The sequence below is a fragment of the Tyto alba genome, unplaced genomic scaffold (genome assembly GCF_018691265.1).
Source record: "Tyto alba isolate M040663 unplaced genomic scaffold, T.alba_DEE_v4.0 Super-Scaffold_14, whole genome shotgun sequence".
NCBI lineage: Eukaryota > Metazoa > Chordata > Aves > Strigiformes > Tytonidae > Tyto > Tyto alba.
In genome coordinates this window covers 60,264,647-60,288,370 of record NW_024881276.1, presented here as the reverse complement: position 1 = coordinate 60,288,370, position 23,724 = coordinate 60,264,647, and the positions used below count along the sequence as shown (strand labels likewise).

The 23,724-nt window shown below is 43.1% G+C and overlaps 1 protein-coding gene across 5 annotated transcripts; it reads right to left on the bottom strand.

Annotated features, from left to right (window-relative positions):
- NAA50 (N-alpha-acetyltransferase 50, NatE catalytic subunit) lies at positions 1 to 23,411 on the bottom strand. 5 transcript variants are annotated; one of them, XM_042788634.1, is made up of 6 exons: positions 23,260 to 23,411; positions 12,489 to 12,600; positions 7,955 to 8,091; positions 7,362 to 7,481; positions 6,347 to 6,413; positions 1 to 3,925 (listed from the first exon to the last, which is right to left on the bottom strand). In XM_042788634.1, exons 2-6 carry the CDS (start codon positions 12,518 to 12,520, stop codon positions 3,745 to 3,747), a joined length of 537 nt encoding a protein of 178 aa, XP_042644568.1. In that variant the 5' UTR covers positions 12,521 to 12,600; positions 23,260 to 23,411; the 3' UTR covers positions 1 to 3,744. The 5 variants fall into 5 exon arrangements, with proteins under 5 accessions (XP_042644568.1, XP_042644569.1, XP_042644570.1 ...); XM_042788635.1 differs by having other exon boundaries at positions 7,955 to 8,088; XM_042788636.1 differs by lacking the exon at positions 12,489 to 12,600.
- Between the last annotated feature and the right edge of the window lie 313 nt (positions 23,412 to 23,724).

Sequence of the window (23,724 nt, the reverse complement as noted above, 5' to 3'; positions counted from 1 at the left end):
TGACATAACTCAAATAGTGCACATTTATTCTGAACGGTATTTCTAAAGAGTTTGAGAAAAACAAAAACATGCTCCTGATGTACAACAAGGGCAATGACACAGATTAAAAATGGACCATCTTATTGTAAAGAATTTGCTCCCCCTGCAACTTAGCTTGTAACATTAAGAATGCATCTGTAAACTGCATACAGCATACCTCTGATTAAATGTTAACTCAAGAGACTGGGGGTGGTCTTAGCCAAATTAATCAGGAAGCAGTTGCAGATTCAAAAGAAACATCCAAGTCAGCAAACACTTTACAAAACACAGACTTTGTGCATAGCAGCTGACCCTCGATTACAACACGGGGAAAATAAAACAATTTGGGGGATCAAATTTTTACTAGACACAGGGCACCATCAAGATTTAACAAAATATCACATAAGTTTGTTTCAATTGTAACAGTAAGTCATATTTAGTTGGCAGGTTTAACCATCAGCTGCATCATGTAAACTCAACCAGTTTCTGTATACACAAAATAAATTCTCTCCCTTCCCCCTCCCAAAAATGAGGGATATCTCTCCTGGATGATTCTTTTTCCCCTGTACCATGGTTTCCTCTAGTAGGAGTCTTTTTGTAGATAGTATCTTCATACTTCAACCAATGTATGACAAAACCAGTTGCAAAGATTCAGAAACAACTCATATATACACAATTTACACTCTTAAGCTGTTAGTTGCATTCATTTTTCTTGCTAGATCTTCATCCAGAACAGGAAGTGCTGGTGGTTTTGGTTTCTTTTTTTCCACTGAAACTCCCAACTTCTTTAAAATTTAGTTGTTCATAAACTGTTATTTTCAAGCTAAGAGGAGGTCTTGCTGCAGCAACAGCCAAAGTAACCGAATTTCTCTGCAGTAAGCCCATGCTTCACATAGTTTCAGCGTCTCTGGGTAACAGCACTAAGATAGATCATTCTCCTCCGACACTCAACACACAGCTGATACACCTATGAAATACAACTGTTTGTCATCCAGAACTACTGACCTTCACTCACCCTTATCCACGTACAGGGAACACAGCTTTCTAGGAAATTTAGATTAAACCTTGTATTCAAGATTTAACAACCGTTTTCCAGGATTAATAGCCTGGGAAAAGGAGTCTTAGATTTGTGGTTACTCTCTCTTCCACCTCCTACAGAACATTTTATCAGAAGTTACAGTGAGGCAGGTTTGCTGTGAAATAGGAGCCTTAAGAATTGTTTTCAGGGATACATTCATAGAATGATGGCAGCCCAAAGCAAAAAGACAGAAATAGAGGTTAATCCAAGTAAGTTCAGACATCAGACTCGTACTTTTAAACCTGAAGGAAAACTGTCTGTGAAACACACCGATTTGTGGAAGCCTACGACAACAGCAAATCCTAAGAGTTTGTATCCCCACACCCATCTACCCAACCCAAACACTTACCACTTAGTTCTAGAAGAATGAAGAGCACTTTGCTTGGCACCAGAGGCAGCTATGGTCTGAGTTACAGCTGTGCTGCACAATCATCCTCAAATACAATACTGTCTCTCTCCCTCCACATACTTCTCTTGGTTTGGTCTACAGATGGCCAGGGAAACTATGTTGGCATATGACAAGCTAATTGTGCTTCAGTACATCCCCTTGTAGAAGGATGCTGGAACTGCCAACATAACCAGTGCGAGCAGGTCCTAGCAGTACTAAAAATAAGCTTTTGTCCAAACTAGGCTGCCTCTGGCCAAGGAAATCGTTTGCATCTTTCTAGCCAGAGTCTGCCACCGAGTGCTGCAAACACAGGTACTCGGGCCATGCAGAGGGGCTTGTGTTGTTAGTGATTTGCCTACCCCCCAAGACTCGATTAGTGCAAACCCAGCAAATGAAGTAGCCGTCTTACAGCACAGGTCTGTCAGGATGCACTCCAACAAGCACTATGCACCTCTGGGAAAGGAGGAGTAATTCTGGAGCAGTTTGTATAGTCACCCCTCGGGTATCAAAGACCACATAAGGTGCATCCCTTGCCTCACCACAACTCCCATCTTGAAATCCTTAGCTCCCAAGTCACCCTCGAATGACTGGACAGCACCTACTAACCAGATGTATGCTGCAATGCACACTATAGGTTGGAGGCTTTCAAAGCAGATGAATTCAAGATGCGGATTTAAACTCTACAAAACAAACAGGAAAGGAATGCAGTTGGATACCTACTTGGGGGATGGGGCAGGTTGGTGTTGTCTCAGCTCAGTGCACTTTCCCAGGTGCTTGGAGAAGAGTCCAAGCTCAAGTTGGTATTTGTATTGGCATACATAAAATTGCTGGCAACAGTGCATAGAAAGTAGCACTGATATTCACGCAAACAAAGCATGAAAGGATGCAAAGCAGAGCTTAGTAGAGTTTACTGTAGCTTTGAGGTTACAGTACTAGAAAGAAGCCAGTCAGCCTATTTTCCAAAACTCATAAAATGCTCTAATATATGCCGCTTTCCCTGGTGCTCCATGAACACCCTCTCACGAGAGGAGAACTGCATTATTACCACTGAACAGGGAAAGGGGGGAAAAAAAAAAAATAAATCTTCAAAGGAGCAAACTGCAGTTCTTCACCACCTCCTCCCAAAGGAGCACATAAACACAGCAAGCCGAGCCAACCCCAAGCAAAACCCAGAGACCCCTGCAAAGCTATGTGATTAGGGTCAGATTCATGTTTGCCTTCTCAGCCTTGCTGCCTGGTTTCCTCAACCCTTGACTCATCTCAGATACGCCACTACAGATTTAGTAGCTGTAACAAATTTATCTGGAGACGGGTGCTTGCCTTATGTAATCAAAGCTGGTAAGGTGGTCACAGTCACTTTTCCCACCCCAACAACACAGATAAAACTAACTTTCAATGAGCCCTACAGCATTTCACCCGTTTTTAAAGCAAGGGTCTTGCCTCAGGATTCATATTTTTACGACGTTACTCTTGCCAACACTAGATCTAATTCTTACTCTGGCAGAAGTCTGCTGGGAGTTGGGTAATTGAAAAAAGGAAAAAACAAAGACCACTCTAAACCCTCCTCTCAGTTAAGAAGTGTAGCACCAGCTTGGGTGAGGAGTATTTAAAAAAAAGCATTCAAAAAGGTCAGCCCAGGCAGAGTGAAAAGGGATGGTAAAGTAGCCCACCCTTCTCAGCAAAAGATGGAGGAAAAAGCCATACTCAAAAATACTGAGAAGAACTAAACATACTTTTTTGAGGTGGGGAGAATTAAGAGGAAGAGTGGGAAGTACTGAAGTAACATTCAAAGGCTGGGGGGGAGTAAAGTACCCTGTAGGTTATAAAAAAAACCACAATAATGTAGGAGTCAAAGGACAAGATATTGCTTTTCCTTTTTTCCCCCCATTGGATTTACATTCTGTTTACTGAAAGAGATAATTCTGAAGGAAACTTGTCATCAGGAGAACCTGCTCAAGCCCTCCACACCTCAAACTTAAGAGATCTGCACACCTTTTCCCACCCCAAAAACAAAAACCCCAAACAAAAAAGAAAAAAAAAAAACAGAAAGGAGAGCTCAAAAAAAACCCCACCCAAACATGATTGGACAATCCTTGGAAGAAGCATTACATTTTGTTGGAGAGAGGTCAAGAAAAAAAACAATTAAGAGGATGAAGGGGTGGAGTGGAAAATCAACAAAAAAAAAAAAAAAATTTCAAGAGGCCTCTCTTTCCTTATTTGGCGACAAGCAAGTGCAAGAAAGTGTTCGTTGGGGTTTTGTTCAGTTGTCGGTCTTTTGCACATCTGCATTCTGGCCAAGACAAGGGGCTTTGAGGTTTTTCTGCAGCACATGAGCATCTGCGGGCTCTATCCTCTTGTAGTAGTTTTTCTTCGTCTCAATGATCTCAAAGCCAAACTTTCTGTAGAAGTCAATTGCAGACTCATTGCTGATCTGGACATGCCTGGGACAGAAAGGACAGACACAGGTATCAGAACTTTCTATGGTACAGTATTCTGCCTCCACACTTAGAATGCTCAAAGGCAAGATAAGGAAAGGAGCTGTCTAAAATAGAGAAATGGTGTAAATTCAGGGCTAGAAATTTTGGTCTTCCCAAATCAGCTAACATACAGCTCCTGGATGGCCTGTGGCAATCATTCTGAAAAGTGGCAAATGTTTCCCCTCGGTAAAGTTCTTCTAAGGAACAGAAATAGCAGAGACATTCTGAAGCATTACTAGCTACATAATGTCAATTTTTCTTAATCTGGAAGTGACAGGTATTTTGTGGAAATATGTAACAAAGTTTCACAATAGAGCCAATTTTAACTTCCTGTAATGACACCTCTCAGATGACCAGTTGTCTGAGTGATGATCCTTACATGATCTTTGACACAATTTTAACTCCTTGCTCACTTCTAACTACTCTTTTCACAAAACGCTATGTCAGCCCAAAGCAGCCCTATGGAGTTACAAAGTCCTTTGCCTCTTATCTATCTCCCGCACAGTTTTACAGATCTTGCTAGCATATTGCAAGAGTTCCAAGGCCTCCAAAACAAGCAGCCATCAGTTCTTCATCCTAAGCAGCTAGGGTGTTTATTTGCACAAGTTCTATCACAAAAAAAAAAAAAAAAAAAAAAAAAGATGTTTGGCTCAGCAAAAGGCATTCATTAAACACTCCCAAAATTCAGTGGACACTGCACAAGCTCATGAATCACTTTGTCATGACAACATGCTGTATAACCATAGAACCAAAGCAACTCTGGAAGCAACATCAGAACAAAAGATCTTAGTGTTAAGCCCCATAACCACCAAATAGCTAAAACGGAACTTCATAATTGACAAATTTAGGCACTGATATCAAATTGGGTGCCAAGCTACACAATACAGACAGATAGAAGATGCACAAGCAACAGACATAGTAATAAAATCAATGGGCCACTAGAAGAACATTGTTATGCCCAACTTTGGAGGCCGTTTATTGTCATCCCAGAATCCTGCTCTAGGAAGTGGAAAGGATTATGAAGGATTTGGGTTTTGCATTAAAACCAGCAAACAGTTCCTTTACTGTGCACACAGTAACATGCGAAAGCAAAAAGGAAAGCCTGTGCCAACTAGCAGGCATCTGAGAGTTCATTGCCACTTCCTCTGAGGCAAGAGTGCAGGAATACAAGCCAAAAGCAGCTTTACTCAGACTCCTCTTTAAAACACCTGTTCCTCTTACAGAGATGGCAGAAAGCTACAACAGTAGAGGACTTGGAAGACTCTGCACCTCCTTGGCAGAGGTAGACTATGCTTGAGGAGAAAGTTAATCCATTTACAGTGATAGCAGTGCATGAACCACTCCTCACTAACCATCTTCAACAGTCCTGACGAGTTTAGGGTGCAGTTCTGTGGCAGCATAAGTCCATCCAAGCCGTACCTGCTTTGGGACTACCCCTACCAGTGCCCTATGCTTGTATTGGTATAAGCCAGCAGTGATGGACAAGGAAGAAGCTGGCTCAGAGAAGCAATCTGGCCAAAACCTGCATCAGCTCACTTGGTAATCACACAGACACCAATGCACAGGAAGAAGCAGAAGTGTGCAGCCAGCAGCGAAGGGGAAGCAAAGCTTTGGCATCTATAGATTTCAGGCTCTATTTCCATGGGGATCTGTTATGATGGCAGTGCTCTTTAAAGCAGCCCTGTCCTCTACCCCAGTGCTTGTTCTCATGTCTGAATCATGCGAAGTGCTTATGCAGACATGTAGTTGGTTTAAAACAAACAAACAAAAAGCCCACACTAAAACAAAAAACAACACCCAGAAACAAAACTGCAAACTGCTTCCCCAGCCCAGTCAGGTTATTGACCTAGTTTACTGTGTTGCTGCACAAACGGCTGACCTGGCAGAGTGCTAGAATGGGAATAAGCAGTTGGGCCTTGCTAATGAATGTGAACCCAGAGTGCTTGCAAGCACCTCTGATCTGATGTTCTAACCCACACAGTACTGTCATAAAAGACAGACAGCTAATTCATCAAAACTGCGTGCAAGACTTGCATTATTTTCCATTCTGAGGACAACACCATATGGTAAAAAAAAAATTATTTCCCACTTTTTTTTTTAATTCATACAGTGTAATTCTGCTATAAAACATAATTTTGTAACTAAACTACTTTCAAATTCAGCAAATTTGCAGAAGCCCTTCTAAAGCAAGCAAGGTAGCTTTTTGTTTTCTCAGCATCACACAAGCCCAGAATACAACCCCTAGCTTTCTTGCTAGTACTTACAAGATGCCCCATGACCCCACTGAAATACATACTAGAAATGCTCTTGGATCTCCCTCCCTTTGCTCCCATATATGCCTCTATCTTCTCTCCAAAAATGCATGAGAGGAACTCATTTACTTACAGATAGATGTTGTCAAAAGTGCCATCTTTTTCACAGATGTTTAAGACATGATTCAACATTTTAGTTCCTGCCGAAAGGTAAAGAGATACTTAAGAAAACCAGAAGTGCACAATCAAGTCTGTACTTAGCTAATGGCTTTCTTGAAGAGGCAGGTTAACTGTAGGTAGGCTAAAATTACAGAGCTTGCGAGAACTAGAAAAGGCAAATAAAACATGGTGTATAAGCATTTCACTATCTTTCTGACTGCTCACCAAATTTAATTCATTGTTTCTTTGGAGAAAATAGACAAAACAGCCCAGAAGCATACGTATAAAGTAGCTTATTTAAATACTAGTTTCAAGGTCTCAAATTCACCTCAAAATAACGATCAAAACAATGTATAAAGCAGTGAGAGCATCGGTGGATTTTTCTAATAAAGACCTGGTAAAATAATTTAAAATAAAGTTATCTTTTCATTCCAGTTTGTCAAAGCAAACAGGTTACTGTAAAATCTTGATTAATCTGGCCTATGGATTTGCAACATGGAGAAAAGAACTAATTGCAGTCTAGACAGAAAGTGGGTACTACCCCTGAGCAGCAATAATCAGTAGAGATAAAGACAAAAATAAATAGAAAAAGCCCTACATTTAGAAGAGTGAAGAGATAACCCAATGAAAGAATGTTGTGTTCTACTTATACATGACTTGCATACTGGCTGCATACCTCTAACAAATTACTTCCTATCTCTGTGCATCAATTTTCACATCTATAGAAGCAGAGTATTTGCATTGCAGTATGACAATGTGATTAAAATTATCTGAAATCCTGAATTAGAAAGTTCTACGAAAAGTCCATTTCTGAAAGGCAGGAAAAAAGAGCACATCATAAAATCACATTCTTTCCCCAAAGTCCCTTCCAAAGAGATCAGTGGTGTAAAAGTACATTATCTTGGTTTAAAATCCAAAAGAGCATTTAGAAGGCTGCACAGCAGGCTGGTTTCTTTGATGACTCAGATACAAAAGAAGAACCTCCTTACCTATTCCTAGCCTTCGGTAGGGTGCCAGGCATCCGAGTGTCATGATGTACAGTCTCTTCTGGTTCTGGGAGTGATCCACCCTACAGCACACTGCTCCCACTGCAATATCATTGAAATAGGCTGCCAGGGAAGGATAGAAAAGCGTTACAAATCACAAGTCTCAAATTGTACATGCAGTTCCTTCATTTACACCCTATATCATCCTTCCTTCCCTCTTGGTAAGTCTCTCAACCAGATAAAATATCATACATTGTGGCTTAGCACTTGGAGTGAAGTTACCAATGGTGCTCTGACACACTGGTTGGCTTATTACAGTTCAAACCAACCGGCAATGACATCAGGAGGTAAGCAGACAGCACACATCCCAAGTTTTCTGCTGTAACAGAAAACATGACTATTCCCAGTAAAATGAAATCTATTTAGAACACAGACCCCCTGAGGTTGGGACTGTGGCTTTCTGAAGTTCCCAAATAGTTATTTTTCATTATCTAAAACAACAAAATAGAAGGATCTGCTATTCAAAGCCATTATGGATAGCAATGATGAGCATTTCTGCCACCATAGCCCACAGTTACTGGCAAGAACATCTGTACCTAATTTGGCTAGTTCGCCAACCTCCAGTACATCCTTGTAGAACTTGTCATTGTAGCTGACAGGAAAAATGACCTGGTTTAGCCTCTTCAGCTGCTTAATGTTGTGTGGCGTCACATCTCCCAGCTCGATCCGGCTACTGGAACAAATCAAAATATGCTTAACATCTGACATGCTGCAAAATTTCTAAGGACACCAAAATTAATTATTTTATTCATGCTTTGAGAACTGTCCCACCGAATAATCAGTTCAATACATATTTGAACTGCAAAGTTCAACCCACACAATTAAGACTTCTGTTAGTGACTGATTTAACTCCCAAACCCAATTTTTATTGGTACTATACAGTCAGAAGTTTCTCAGGTCACACTTAACACTGACACACCACAGTATATATGTGGTTTTATTGAGTGGGAGACAGAAGAACACAAATCTATGTAGGAGTATTATTAACTTTATCCCATTAATTTCTTCACTGATCATCAGGATCACAGAGCGGGGGGGAAGATGGGAGGGACAGGTGGCTAGAATAGCTACCAAGAAAATGAAGTCCTTATCCATGCTTCGAAGACAGCCCTAATTTTACCACCTATCAATATAAAGCTTATGCTTAGACAAAGACTAAGTCATTTCTAGACATCTGTCTCTAAAAAGGAACAATGCTGTTGTGCAGCATTTTGAGCCTGTTAATATGCAAGTGTGCCACACTGTCAACGTAGTATCTGCATCTATTATGCTCATCACTGAAGTCACTCTTCCTGCTGAGAGCAGGATCACAACCTTAAAATACCAGTACTACACTGAATTATACTGAAAAGAAACAAACCAAGCTTCTTCCTTTTCCAGAACTCACTTCCTGACAGAAATACTACGTGTATAGAAGGAAATGAAAAACCGAAACAAAGCCAAAAAAAAAGTAATTAGGTGTTCATATTCCCCAAGCCAATTTCTTGGGTGCGGGTAGACAGTTTTAACAAGAACTACATGAATGAAAAATAAAAAAACAAGACAATAAAAATGTTTTCCCAAATGGTCACCAAAATATGTAGGTCAATACAAAGCCAAAGCACATTGAGTTAGAAACACATGCAATTGTAGGTTCATCTCAGCCTTGTTTCACTGAATACATACAGTCAGCTAGACTGTTTTCTACCCAAGCACTGGTAGACACTGTTCGCCTTTTTTTTTTTTTTTTTTTTTAAAAAAAAAGTCAAATTCTGTGTGCTGGGTTTATGTGGCAGGGTTTTTGGTAGCAGGAGAGGGAGCTATAGCGCTGGCCTCCTAGGAGAAACTTCTCAAAAGCTCCCCCCGCTCCAAGTCAGACCCGTCTCTGGCCAGGGCTGAGCCAATTAGCAATGGTGGCCATGCCTCTGCGATAACATATTTAAAGAAGGGGAACCTGGGAGGTGGTTGGGACTTGTGAGAAGGAAGGACAAACACTGAGGTCAGTAGAAGGAAGGAGGGGAGGTGCACTGGAGCAGAGCCCCCCTGTATCCCGTGGTGAGACAGCAGGGCTGCCCCCCCCGCCACACATGGAGGTCACTGGTGGAGCAGTGGCCGACCTGAAGCCTGTGGAGGTGCCCACACCAGGACAGGCAGCTCTGCTTAAAGGAAGCCAGGACTCTGAGGCGAGAAGCGGCCCCCGCTGCTGTAGTTTGGCACTGAAAGGGCTGCAACACGCAGGGGTGGCCCAGTCTGGAGCAGCACGGGAACAGCTGCATCCCGTGGGGAGGGCTCGTGCCGAAGAAGGCTCGTGGAGGACTGTCTCCAGTGAGAGGAAACCATATGGAGCAGGGGAGGAATGTGTGGCGGTCGCCCCCTGTCCCAAGAAGGAAGAAGCAGCGAACTGACTGTAACCCCCATCCCCTGCCCCCTGCACTGCTGAGGGAGGAGGCAGAGACATCAGGAGCAGAGCTGAGCCCGGGAAGAAGGGAGGGGTGGGGGGGAGGTGGTGTTTGGATGTGGTTGCGCTTCTCACTGTCCCACCTTGTCTGTTAAATGTTGTCTTTGTTAGCGTTTGAATTAGCAATGGTTTTTTTCTTCCCCTAACAAATCTGTCTTTTGCCCACGACCATAATGGGTGAGCACCCCTCCCTGTCCATATCTGGATTCCTGAGCCATTTTGCTTCATTTTTCTCCTTCCTATTCCTGAGAGGGGAACAGGTAAGTGAATGTCTGCATGGTGCTCAGTTGCCCTCTGGGCTGAAACCACAACATTCTGTATTCAAAAAGGCAGCTTTCTAAGATCCTTGTACGCCAGGCTTCAAAGGTTGTTTTAGTAATGAGCAGTAGCTGCTTTCCATCCCCAATGCCTCTTGTGCCTAGGCAGCTTGTTTTTTCAAATAGGTTGATGCCTAGGACACAACAGCAGAGATTAACTTACATAATACAGTGAAACAAAGAAGAGATAACAACCACCAACTTTTTTCTTCAACTGTACCAATCAATGCAGAGTACAATCTATCTCTGCTTCATTAACTGACCTTGATTATACATCAAAAACTCTTAAACAATTAGTAGTCCAGATGTCATACCAGTTTTAGGTGTCGCTACCAATGATGGGTGATAAATATACAATGCTTTCTAGGCATTGTACTGCAGCCTACAAAATTATCAGGAAAAGCTACAGGGATGGAGCTTTTAACATTTACTTCAAGAAGCATAACTTGTCCTTACACCCACTTTCTCCCTTTCTTTTACAGTAAAGAATACAGTCTTCAGTTATGCAAAGATATCGAGGATCACCGTTGTCCACTCTTTGGTATGACACCAATCAATCTCCCTAGTAAGCCTTACAGGAGCTAAACAGTTTGTAAGTAGGGCCTACCTTTTAGAGAACCATCTAGCATTAACTAATGGGCTATAGATGATTTTTGTAGTTCTCCATCAGATTAAAATGTCCCAGTTACTACTTAGAATTAGTGGATGGCATTTACATATTGAACTTCGCTGACTCCAAAGTCTAACCTTTTGTCAGACATTTCACAAAGAAACGTGTCCTCTGGTGTCAAGCACCTCATACCAATATGGGTGCTTGCAAATTGTTCCTGGTAGCTCCTCATCTATCTTCCCCCTACCACACTGAATGTGTTGATCTTCTTCCTCCCTCACTGCAAGGGCAATTCCTAAGCAACGAATCATTGTAGTTCAGCCCTGAGCTCTGCCCAATTGTACAGCCGTCTCTGGAGAAACAACTCACTAAAGCTGAACAGTATGTTCTCCAACAGTGATCTCAAGAATTATGGAAACAGCAACAGTCTCCATACTCTGGCATCTCATCCACGTCAAGATACCCAGGCATATTACAAGCAACAGCAATGGGATATATTTCTAGTTTCCAGCTATAAACCGCTATATTGTGCAAGAAATAGTCTGCAGTATCTCTTTTCTGTGACTTCTACCACCACCAGCCCTTTGTTTCACAGCCTTTTCCATCTTCTAGATTATTTTTGCTCTCAAGATTTCTTTCTTCATGTATCATCACCTGTGCAAGTCCCTTTGATAATTATATTCCAACATGAAGTAAATAATGAGCTAGTAAGGTTTATCCACAGAAGTACACTCCCACTGTAAACAAGCATGCTATCAAAGTTATTAGACAGCAGAATAATTGTAGTACTTGTTTTATGCCTAGCTTAGCACAGCTGTTCAGCCTAGCATGGCAAGGCTTCCTCAGGCACACAAAAGGCAAATTGTGCCCTTTTCTAATCCCATCCAGCACTGCTACTACCTTTTCCTCACAAAGGGTAAGAATAAAACTAGCATGTGGATTCCCGGGTGTATTTGTGTCTGGGAGAGTTTTGCTGGACTACGCCACAGTAATCTCACAGTAGGAGCAAAGAGAAGCCCCATCAGCCGCTTTTGCTTCAGTCTGCATCAGAGCAGAAACCAAAAGGAACAGGTCTCAACTGCCCAGTTAGATCAGATTAGCTGCAGAGTAGGAGGTAAGGGAAGAGAAAACCTCACATTCACACTCAGTCCCTTGAAAGCCTAGATCTCTTGTCCAAAAGATTTAATAGTATATTAACCTTGGTGATACATTTTTGTATCAGTAGATCAGTAATGCTAGCATGAACTCTTACAATAAACTCACAGCAAAGCTGTTATAGAGCAAGTCCCTCTTTACACTTGAGCAAAAATCTCCGATATAGACTGTTATCAAGTAGCATGTTTGCCAATATTATTTTTAAATTAATTAGTTACTAATGAAGCAAGAAATCAAGCATTAGTAGACAGTCACTATGGAACATTTATGATGGCAGTGCAACAGGACAAAGATATATTGTCAGGGGCTGCCAGGACAAGATGGCTGAGAAAGGGACTATGGCCAGAAGACGGACCTTCACCAAAAAGGTTTCAGACAGGGAATAAATACATAAGTGCAGAAGAAAAGTCTTAAGGCTGCTCTTAGCTGCTGAGCCAAGACATCACCTCTGAGGCTGGCATCGGGCCAGAGAAACAAGTTCCAGTAGTAGATGGCTAAAAGTTGATGTTGACAAATTTCCTTGAGCCCTTGGGCTCCCCCCGCTATCTCACCACTTGCCACATTCATTGCTGCCTCCTGCCATCTCCTTCTGCCTGCCTCCCGTGCTCTGTCACTAGCCGTTTCCTCGCTGATCAAGAGTTGCACCAGGGCCAGTAATTTATCCTGGAGGACAATATGAAAAAGTCTGAGAAACACTGCAGAAAGCATAAGTCAATATGCTAAATATGTTTGTTTAAATAGTATGTACTCAAACCATAAATAACTTTTATGCATAGCACTAGCTGATTAAATCAGCACCACATCTATTACGCAGAAACACCTTTAACAAGTAAACCAAATGAGGACACGGAAAGGAAGAGCCACATCATGAGAGTTTATCCCTTCACCCAAGGACAGCACATCAAAAGTGCCACTAGGGCCTCAAGTGAAAACACGGGAAAGCTGGCACTGCTGCCAAAAGCAGCAGTCTTGCTGTCCCCAAGCCACTCATTTCCATCCTCTTGCTGGCAAACATTCGTGCAACAATGTGGTGAACCAACCGCAACTAAAACTAACCTAGCCAAATAAATAAATAAATAAATATAGTTTTAACTCACATTACTCCCCTGATTGGGTTCACCACGCAAGTCTTCTGCCAGCATAAAGAACAGAAAAAATTGCCAGAGGCAGAACCCATTGGCTCCTGAGCAGAAGTGCCAGCTTTCCCCAGTTTAAACTGTGAGTACTGTGCAAGAGGAGCACAGGGATCATTCAGCATCTTGATGATTTTGTGCTACACCTTATAACTTATGGAACAACATGCACTTTGAACCTAAGGACTTAAAACTACCCCAGCCTGAGAAGATCTAAGACAAAGCATCTGTGACAAAGGACACAAAATGGTCACTCGATTCTTCTAATTGGAGTAATAGAAATAGCTTGTAGTTTTATTGTTGTTTTGTTTGTTTTTTAACAGTTATTTACAAGTAGACCTGCTTCTTCACGTTACCTCTCAGTCAAATTACTAACATAAGTTTATTCTATCAGCTAAGGTCTGATTAGGCCTGTCTTGTGCACTCCAGCTCAGTACAGGCTGTAGCAGAAACACCTATCCTCTGTTGCAAAGAAAAAAAAATAAATCATGAGCTCAAATTAGCATATGAGAAAACATAAAGATGTGTAAGGAGCCTGAAGTGCCCCGAAGGGACATGCCCTTCCTTAACAGATTGTTTTATTCTATTATTCCAATAATATTCCTAAGAAGATACACACTTATTACTGGCATCACATAGCACTTAATGGAGCCTGAAACAGCTGTACTCATCTTAGTGTCAAAGCTTCTAGACCAAGTCAGCCACCCCATCCCATGCAACTGGTTTTAATATGGAAGGATGAGGGACTCCTGGCTCATTATGTCAGGCCTCTTATTACTACAGTGCTCTACAAATGCATACACTTTCCTAGATGGAATACCAGCCCTCTGAAGCCACTTAAACATCTTCCATTGAAAGGCTGTTCCTAAGCTAGCATTATTCCAACAGTTAGGGTGTCCTCCAATTTCCATTCTAAATGTACTGAAATCTACCCATATGCTGTCTCTTGTTGCTCATTAGCTTCAGTAGTTGATGGGTACCCATACAGCCTATCCCATATGCCTTTTCAGAGAGTTACCATGACCTTTTTATACTTTCTTCCTTCTAACTGAAGCCAAGCTCCTGGACTCCTCCTTTAAGACTGGCTCTTAATTCCTACTATTGTCATACTAGTTCTTATTTCCGTTCCTTCAGATTGAAGTTAATTTTCCTTAAACACAGCTAACCAAAACTGCTTACAGCACCTTGAATACTTACTACTGCCTTGTACAATGACAGTAAGTTTTTCCTGCTCCTACCAGAAGCATTTTCCTAACATATCCTAGGACTATGTTCACATTTCTCAAAACTGCAAGATACTATGACTCAGTTACTGGGGGAAAAAGCACACCAAGACTCCACTAGTGAAGGGAGCTGGTTTCTTGTAAGGCTGCTGGTTGTTAAGAGACCTCAGCAACACTGCCCAGTGATGAAAGAGCAGAAGTGAGGAGTGATCCACAAAATCCGAATGGAAGTGGGACTTTAGTGAGGTCACATGCAGCAGTTACTGAAACTGGATGCATGCCCAGGACAGCAGCATTAACACTCCTGCTCTTGCACGCCAGTGCCCTAAGATCCTTCAGGCACTTGTTGCTAGAAAAAAACCTCACACTTTGTAGGACCAAACGCACTCCCAATTAGTCCTACTGCAGCTGCAGTCCTCTATCTGCAGCCTAATATGGGGCTGTGATCTGAACACTGTCTTTTTCCTATAATGTCTTAAATTTATAATGGTGGAAATAACAGAAGCTAAATGAGACATCAGTGTTTCCTTATGCTAAGGCTGCCTTTTGCCTCTCAACATATACCAAAGGAGAACTGCTGTACAGAACGATAGCTTGAGAGGAAGCCAATTTCAAGAGGAAACACAAATTCAGTCCCAGGGAATAGTAAGTGTTGAACACTAGTTTAGAACCAACATCAGGGAGAAAAAGGGGGAATTCCAAGTTTCTTAATGCTGTAAGAATCTCAGTCTCATTCAACTTTAAATAGTGCAAGTCTCTCCCCAGAGGGATGTGCCTGACTGAAACAGATCTCTGTGTAACCGATAGCTGGGCTCAGGCTTATTGAAGGCATCTGTATGCTAAATTTAGCAAAGCTGTATCTGTAACTCGGAAAACTTACTGAGGTATCATCAAGCAGTCACGAGAGGGAGCACGAGAGAGAAAAGGGCCCTAGCAAATTAGAGGACCTCAGAGAAGGTTTGTCACCCCCTAAGCGGCCAACTAGCTTTATTGCTTCTATTTTGGCTTCCAAGTCAAAGCAGGAGTCTAGACAGGATAATCCACTCATAAAATAAAACCAAACCAGAGCTAGGAAAGCTATAGACCTGAAGGGTGTGTCTTTGCTTACATTTGACTCCAAAGGCCAAAGAGCCTCTCTAACATTTTGGGGTTGGCGGTTTTTTCGTGTGTTTGTTTGTTTGTTTTAAACAGATGAGCTGTCTTGCTAGGCACGCAAGTTAGTCTAGTTCTTGTGGGCAGACCAGTATGTTTTCAATTATCTAGAAGATCTGTGGGCTGTAAATCTACTCTGCTCCACTTGTCAGAAAACCAGAAGGATAAGTACAAGCCTAGCACGCAAAAAGTCTTACTAATTTGCTTCTGAGCCCCTCTGATCTTCTTTAGCTCCACTTACTACTAAAAACATGTATGTGCACAACACCTGATACCCTGCTGGAAGTTAGCCCCAGCTGTGTGCTGGACTGTAGAAGGGCACAGTGATGTACAGAAGAAATCCAAGCAATTTTAGAATCAGAATTAACAGAAGACTTCACTCACGACTTGTGATTCAAATGGATCTCAGTGTGAATATGCTTCGCTGGCATGCATCATAATTTGCCAAGACATAGTTCAGACCCTCCTTGCCTCTCTCCTTTATAAAGAAAAAAAAATACACAGCACATTACAGTCAAGGTTTCTTCATTATATTCAGATAATTCACTCTGCTTCAACCTAGAAAATCTGACCTTTCTATAAGTGACTGTATAATATTATAAATTTCTATAATATGACCATTCTATAAATGACTGGCTGGTCTTCACATGAAAGAAGTAAATCCTTCAATATGCTACAATAACCTCACATTTTTCCAGGCTCAAACCTGTTCTTTGAGAGTAGACCTAGACCTGAAATCTAGACTCAAGTCTGATCTTAAAAAAAAAAAAAAAAAACAAAAAAACCCCCAACATTAAAGCCAAAGTATCAGTACAATCATGAAGCATCTCAACTCTGATTATGCAAGTGCCAAGGGGAGACAGTGAGGTCATTTCAACTACTGTCAAATAAAAATAAACCTTCCCAAGAAAATTAAAAGCTATCTCATTCTGCAGCTGGATACAAAGAGCAGGAATCACTGTGCCCAGCTGACAGGACTTTCAAACTCCAAAGTATCAGAAATAAATGTCTTTGGTCTAAAACAGAAAAGCAGCCGTACATACGTGGCTTAATAGCCTCTAACACTTTGCTGCTTGAAAGCACCTCAGGAGGCAAGGGCTTAGTTATTATATCTGCCTATCCCAGGTGCATCAAAGTCAGGCGAAAGAGGGAACAACTTGCCTGTGATCATACATCAGATAAAGAGTTGCCAGAAATCCTAACTCACCATTGCTGGTCTAACCACTTTTCCTTACTGGTCAAGTAAGCTCACATGAACATTCAGCTTTTCAACCATGATTGCAAAAGCAGAAGTACTTAACCAGTTTGAAACGCTTAGCTCAAAATTAGTTTTGTGTCTCCCTTACCGATACCTTGAGACATCTTATAAATTACTGCCCCTTTCCATACCCTCAGTGTCCCTGGATTTAATAACTATAACCATTACTTGCCTCCCAGGAGACCGTGAGCCTCTGCTAATTTGTGTACATGAAGCACCTAATGATCCTCAGGTAAGAAGAGAGGCTTACTTTCAAATTCAAAATAGAAGTGATGCTGGGTTCAAAGTGTCTTGTTTACATAAATCTATATAGCTCAAGGGCACTGCTTGTACTTATATTAGGTAACAAACTATAGAATTGACATATCGGGAGAAAGGCATTTCTCTGCTTCATGCAAACTATTTCTATACGTCACAAGCACCTTTCTTTACAAATGCCTGTGTCCATTACACTAGTAAAGAAAAAATGGCAGGTCATTATGTGTCTCTGGCCTATACTTCAGATTTCAGTCCTAGGGTTGGTAGTTTTTTTGAGGTGTTCAAATAATGCATTACATAAATAATATACTGTGAAAAAAATAACAGAACACGCTATCAGTTTTATGCATCTACCTTCAATTACTTCTAAGGCAACAATCCTTGCAAGCACCTAACTTCTCAAGCACAAAAAGCTATTCTTCCCCCCACTCTCCTTTTCCCAATCTTCAATACAAATGAATTGTTCTCAAATGAAAATTTGTGCTAAAGAGCTAAAAACAAGTAAGTCTCCTTTAATTGAAATTTTCAACCTAATTTGTGATCTTTGCTGACAAGAAATTCCAAGTGCCATGTAGAGAAAACTTTCACAAGCCTTCAATTGCTGCCCATGGTCTCACCCCATACTCTCACGAGAAGATAAACACAATGGTCAGATGGTGGAAATGGGAATTTTTTTCAGGGATCAAGATTCTAGTCTGCTAAGGGCCAAAAATCACATGAAGCCTGGAAAAGAATGGAGAGGGAGGAAGAAAGCCAAGCGAGCTCAGGAAGTACTTCATGCATAAAGATTTTACCATGCAGCACGGTATTTTCAATCCATTAAAAAAAAAAAATTAACTCTGCCCCCAGAAAAATTCAAATATCTTAATCTTAGTCACCTAGTGACAGTGTTGTGGAAATGTTTTTGGCTGTTTTCTATAAAGGCTCATTTAATTTCCTTCCCGTAATGAATTAATTCAATATGCTTTGACACAAATACACAGTTATCCCATTTCAATGCTGTGCTTCTCCGCTCCTAGGTCTTCAAATCCAAGAGTCCCCAAATAACCAGAAATTTTTCTATGCATATACTATTTCTCTCTTTCCCCCTGCTTCCCCACCTCAAATCTCCCTCCTGACAAACTTTTGCTGCTCTAACACTCCCACGTAGGTCACCCCTTCCCCTCTTTCAGCAAAGAGCAGAAAGTAATCCTGACCTTGCCCATCTCACTTAGAGCAGAAAGGATGCAAGGAGGCACTGCCCTTCTCTCTTATCAATTCCTAAACAAATATAAAGATACAAATTCTCTTGCCCTTTTCTCCTCCTCCGGGTAAAAATATCTGTCGCCTTCTCAGATTATTGGTCTGAACACTTCTAATGCTTGCCAAATGGGCAGGCTCTTCAAGTTCTGAATCATTTCCACTTGGATAAAAGTATTTTTCTGGCTCAACCATCACCCATTATTCCCCATTTTAGAAGATATTCAATGTGACAAAGGAGGATGCATCATTTCTCTTGTCCTCAGGAGATGGCAGCAGAGTCTGTGGCATTTGGTGATTAAGTGAAGATACTACATTCTTCACAGAAGCAATGTCCCAACCTAGCAAGCCAATCTATATACTAACAAGCCATATATGCACGTAAAAAGAACTTAATGGTCAAGCACTACTCAAAAGCCAAGACTGGGTTCTAAAGTGCTTCAATAAAATAGCTACAATACCTTTGCTACCTTCCTATCATCCCAATACTTCCTACTTTGTGGAATGTCTTCATCTGGTTATAGAATTAAACTCAAAGTGGTAAGACTTATAAATCAGGTTAAAGTACCTATAATAAACTTAATTGAGCTTTTATAAACTAATTTAGAAGATATTAAGCCATTTTTAAGCATGTATATAGGCAAGGTTTAAGTTTACCCTCCATGAAATTAAGTGCAGAAAGCATAGCTCATGCTTTGACATTTCTAGGTTCAGAAAAATCCTAAAACCAAACAGTGATTTTCAAGCTCAATTACCCTTTTTGTCCTGCCTCCAGTGCATATGACAATTCAGCAGTTTTCTCAAACTTGGAACTTCCTCTCATGTATGTTAAGCTTAGCACTGTGCCTTGTGAATGGAAACAAACCAACAGTTCTGCACAAACTTTGTAATGCTAACTCCAAAGAGGAGGGAAAAAAACCTCACTGTTCTCATGAGAAACATGCACAGCTTCAAGACCCTGAAGGCTTTACTTTGCGAATCCGGGCAAAACAAGCAGAGATATCAGAGCTTACCCATAACAACTCACCGTACTTTAAAAAAAAAAAAAAAAGTTATTTTTCTGTTATGCTCAGTTTTCCCCAGCTGCGGTGTCTCTTCCACAAAGGCAGATAGAACAGCACTGGCCTGCAAAGCCTCTAAGTTACGCAGTTCTCCGTGGCAGCAGCTACCTGTTGTGTAGCACTGAGTCTGAAGGGCTCTTCCGCAGCAAGTCAGGACCCTTAGAAACTGCAAAGTGTAAGCCTCAACTGCAAACACATAAAAGTTTAAAGACAGTCTCCTGGAAGTTTCTTACACAAAAGTAGTGCACATTACTTTCTCACTCCGTTCCCCCTTTCAATCACATGTGCTTAAAGTGTCCTGCCACATGTCAATCCCAAAGGTGTTTCCCATTAAAACTGGAGAGGGGTTTGCTCAACGTGACAAAGTAACACGTACACGCAGGATCGCAGGCGCCGGGCCCTGCTTGCTGTGTGTGCTACATGTTCTGTGTATCTGATCCTCCCGGTCACAGAGCGGGTACAAGCACGAGACGGAGCACGCGTGTCCTGCATCATGCCCCTTGTGAAATGTGGTTTTTAGGTAAAGGCAGCAAGGAAAGGCTGCGTGATTTGTTCTCATAGGCTTCATCTAAGCTAAAATGGGTCAGAAAAGCACGTCTAGTGTAAGATACCAAAAGGCCACAGGCGGTGACCAGCAAGTGTTCAAAAATCAAGGCGAAATCTTGTGTTTTTTCCTTAAAACCAATAGCATAACTGTAATGAAAATACAAAACCACTGAGCAAGCAGCGAATCAACACTGCGAAAGCAGTAAATTGCAGGGAGTATTATTTAAATCTGCTCTACAAAAACAGGCAAATTACTACAGACAGTAGAATCCGAGTCCCTCCCACTGGTATTTTTCCTCGTGCAAATCCAGTTCTAAAATAGATTTTCAAATTCCAGAACTAACAACAACAACATTTAGGAGTAAAATAAATAAAAAAATAAATTCATTTCTATAAGAGAATCATAAAGTTCACTAACAGAACAGTCAATTACCTCAGTTTTTCAACTCACATTTAAGAAGAAAAGGCATAGCAAATCTCTAAACTATTAAAATCATTCAGAAGATGAGGATACAGTGAACATGAATACAAGTGTCACAAAAACAGGTGGGAGGTAACAGCAATTACCAGTTCAGAAGCTGGTGTTTAACTCCTCAAATAAGAGAAAACCCACAAAATTTGAAGCAGCTGAGAAAGCAAAAAAAAAAAAAAAAAAAAAAAAAATCTTTCACTATCTCTGAAACCAGAGGTCCTCTGTAAAAGAAGTCACCTGATCTCAACCACCATGATGACAGAAACACTACAACCCCCTATGCATTATTAACACACTGCTATGTGCTATTTTGAATTCAGAGCTAAGAAAGAGGGCTGCAAGCAACACACATTGACTACACAATCTCTTTGAGATCTGAAATTTCAAAACATCGGAGAACTTCCCAGTTTCTTTTTTAAGTCTTTCTCTGCCAAAGTAGACTGTTCATAATTACAGCTGATGTTATAGGTCTTAGTGCTCCCAAAATTATCTCTGCTCTTTGTGGTGTGGGTTACTATGCAACACATACACGCCCAGAAGTAGTGCTCAGAGGGAGTCAGTTTGTTCAAAAGAATTGATCCACAATTTGGGATTCAATACTGAAGATAGATCAGATCCCTTCAAACACCACAGTTTCTGCATGTTGGGAGCTGAAGCTTTAGACCTATTTTTGGACCTATCTTCTGACAGTACTTGTTTTTTAGGGATCTTCTCTGATCTTTGCTGCTTGACAAACAAACTGGCTTTGTTCCAAAATACCTTTATGTAATTTAATATATTAATTTTGAAATCTTCATCTAGTCCTTCGATTCTTTCATTGTATTTAAATTGGGTCATTTTTCAGTTTGATTTCTATCGGCCTATTTGCCTCAATCTGAATTTTTAGAGAACACCTGGATCCAATATGAAGATTTTATTCTGCACAAGAACTTGCTACGTGGTATTAACAGTTTTTTGACAAGACAGGAACATGCTGCTCTTCAAAGATATGAAGGAATACCAGAAAAGCAGAAATACAGAAGCACAGAACCCAAAGGGATCAGGTCTGAAGTGAAATCAGTGATAATGCTGCCTGTAAGTGAAAGTAAAGTAACAGAAATAAAGCTTGGTGCTCTGGAAGCAGAAGAGGGGTATGCAGGTTTTTTTTTCCCCATAGCTTAATAATAATAAAAATAATAATGTTATTAAAAAGTAAAAAGCTCCCCAAAACTCCTGAGCAGTGCAAGCCAAGCCAGGTGTCAGCCCCTCGGGGAGCACTGCAGCAGGGTGGGCAGAGGCTGCGACCTGCTGGGAGACCTCCACAGCTCCTGCCTGACACACCCAAGCCACATCCCACCTCGCACATCCAGGCCCCAGTAACCCCGTCCCTCAACTCACAACCGGCACACGGCCAAACCACATAAAACAGCAGAACAGTCAACGGAGGATAAAATGAAGCCCAGTTTTGTCAGGAGCACTGTTGACCAACGACCATGTCATCTGCCACTTCATCCTGGATGATGGGTGCTGTCGCCCTTCTCGAGAACTGTCATCCTCATTATAAGGTGACTAATAGGTGGGGAGCCCTGTTTCATGTAGGGTGGTGCAGGCAAATAAAGGATTGCCTGATATCCCAAACACACCTATTTAATGTCAGTTTATTTACAATTGTTGCTGAACCTCTTTCTAAAGAGATACCTGCCAGCCCCTTGGGATGCTTGAAGCTGCATTCACTATAGGAAACAGTTAAGTAACTGTTACCAACCGGTCTTGCTGTGTGACCTCACCCCAACTGCTAATAAGCTAAACCCCTTACCCTTTCTTAGCAAAAGCTTAAGTGCTTCAGCTTCCATTCACCCTGCCTCAAGCTGCCAAACTGGAATAATAATACCCAACATTGCATAACACCGGTTTCAAGGGGACCGATTTAATACTCCTTTGAGAAATAGCTGCAGAAAGCTTCCTTTGAACATATGAATACATTGGGGCACGGAATAGAAGGATCATGTTTTGTGGAGCACAGGTGATGCTGAAATTAATAAACATTAGGTGATTTAGCCAACATTGAAAAACCTGTCCCAGAGTGACCTGTGCAAGGTCAGGTAGGTCACCTGACACCAGAGCAGAACCGGGGCGCTAAAGGCCTCCAGTCTCGTGTTCAAACCCGGCACCTCGCTGCCTCCACCGAGCAGGAAATTGAGTGTTTCAGCCAACCACATCCGAAATAGCTAGGTTTTTCAAGAGCCACCGCGAAGCGAAGCTAGGCCAGAAGCAGTGTGCCACAGAAATCGGACACAAAACACAGCTCGTTTTCATCCACGCGCCTTGTACAGCCCCTGCGTAGATAAACACTTACAGACTTAACAAAAGTGTTAAAGAGGACGTTACAAACAATAGCGCTGCAAAACCACTCCTCCAGGGCCGGCATTTCTCTCACAGAGACCCAACAGCGCTTCTTCGCTATCGCCAGGCAAGTACGAGAGACCAGCCGGCTGCCTTTCTCCCTTCGCGCCGCAGATCGCCAGAGCCCGCAAGATGAAATCCCTCAGGAGCACGAAGCGCTGCCCCGTCCCACCGGCTCAGCTGAGCAGGGCTCAACAGGGAGAATTTTTGCTCCAGCAGCAGAATAAATTCCACGGTGAGGGCGGGCTCCTGCAGGGAGCTCTTCCTCGGCTGAAAGGGCACCACCGAGCAGCGGAGGGGCCGCCGGCTTTTCTCCCCCGAAAGCGGCTCCCCTGGCACCAGCGCCCCGCGGCACAGCCCCTCTCCCCGAAGGCGGGAGAGACGCAGCGACGCCCGGACCCCCTCCCCAACCCCAGGGCGACGGCGGCACCGCTCGGCCCCCGCCGCCTCCCGCCGCGCCCGGGCCCTCCCCGCTCCGCTCCCCGCGCCGCCCGGCGGCGGCCAGCGAGGCGGCGCGGCCGAGGCGGGCCCGGGCGGGCGCCGCCGTCCTGTCACGGCCGCGCCGAGCCCCGGCGGAGCGCGCCGAGCCCGCACTCACCCCTTCATGGTGCGGCCGCGGCCCGGCCAGCGCCGGCGTCCGTGCTGGCGGCGCGCAGGGCCCGGCGGTGCGGCTGCGGCCTCCCCCTCCTCGGCCCGGGCAGCGCGGCCGCCTCAGCCTCCTGCTCCCGCGCCCGCTCCACATGGGCCTCCGCCCGCCCGCCCCGCCCCCGTGACCCCTCACCTCACGCCGCGCGCTCCCCCGCCCACCGCCTCGCCGCCATGGCACCTCCCCCCCTTAGCGCCCCCCCTCCTTCCCGCCGCGCACGCGCCGTGCCCGCCTCCCTCCCCCTCCCACCCCCCGCGCGCGGTTGGGGTGTGTGGGGGGGGGGGCTGTAGCGGAGCGGCGCCGCGCGGCGCTCCCCGCGTGATTTGGGGCGGGGCGGCCAATCGCGCGTGCCCTCCCCCCGCCCTCCTCTTTTCGTGCGGAACGCCCGCGCGGGCGGCCCGGGAGCAGCCCCGGCCT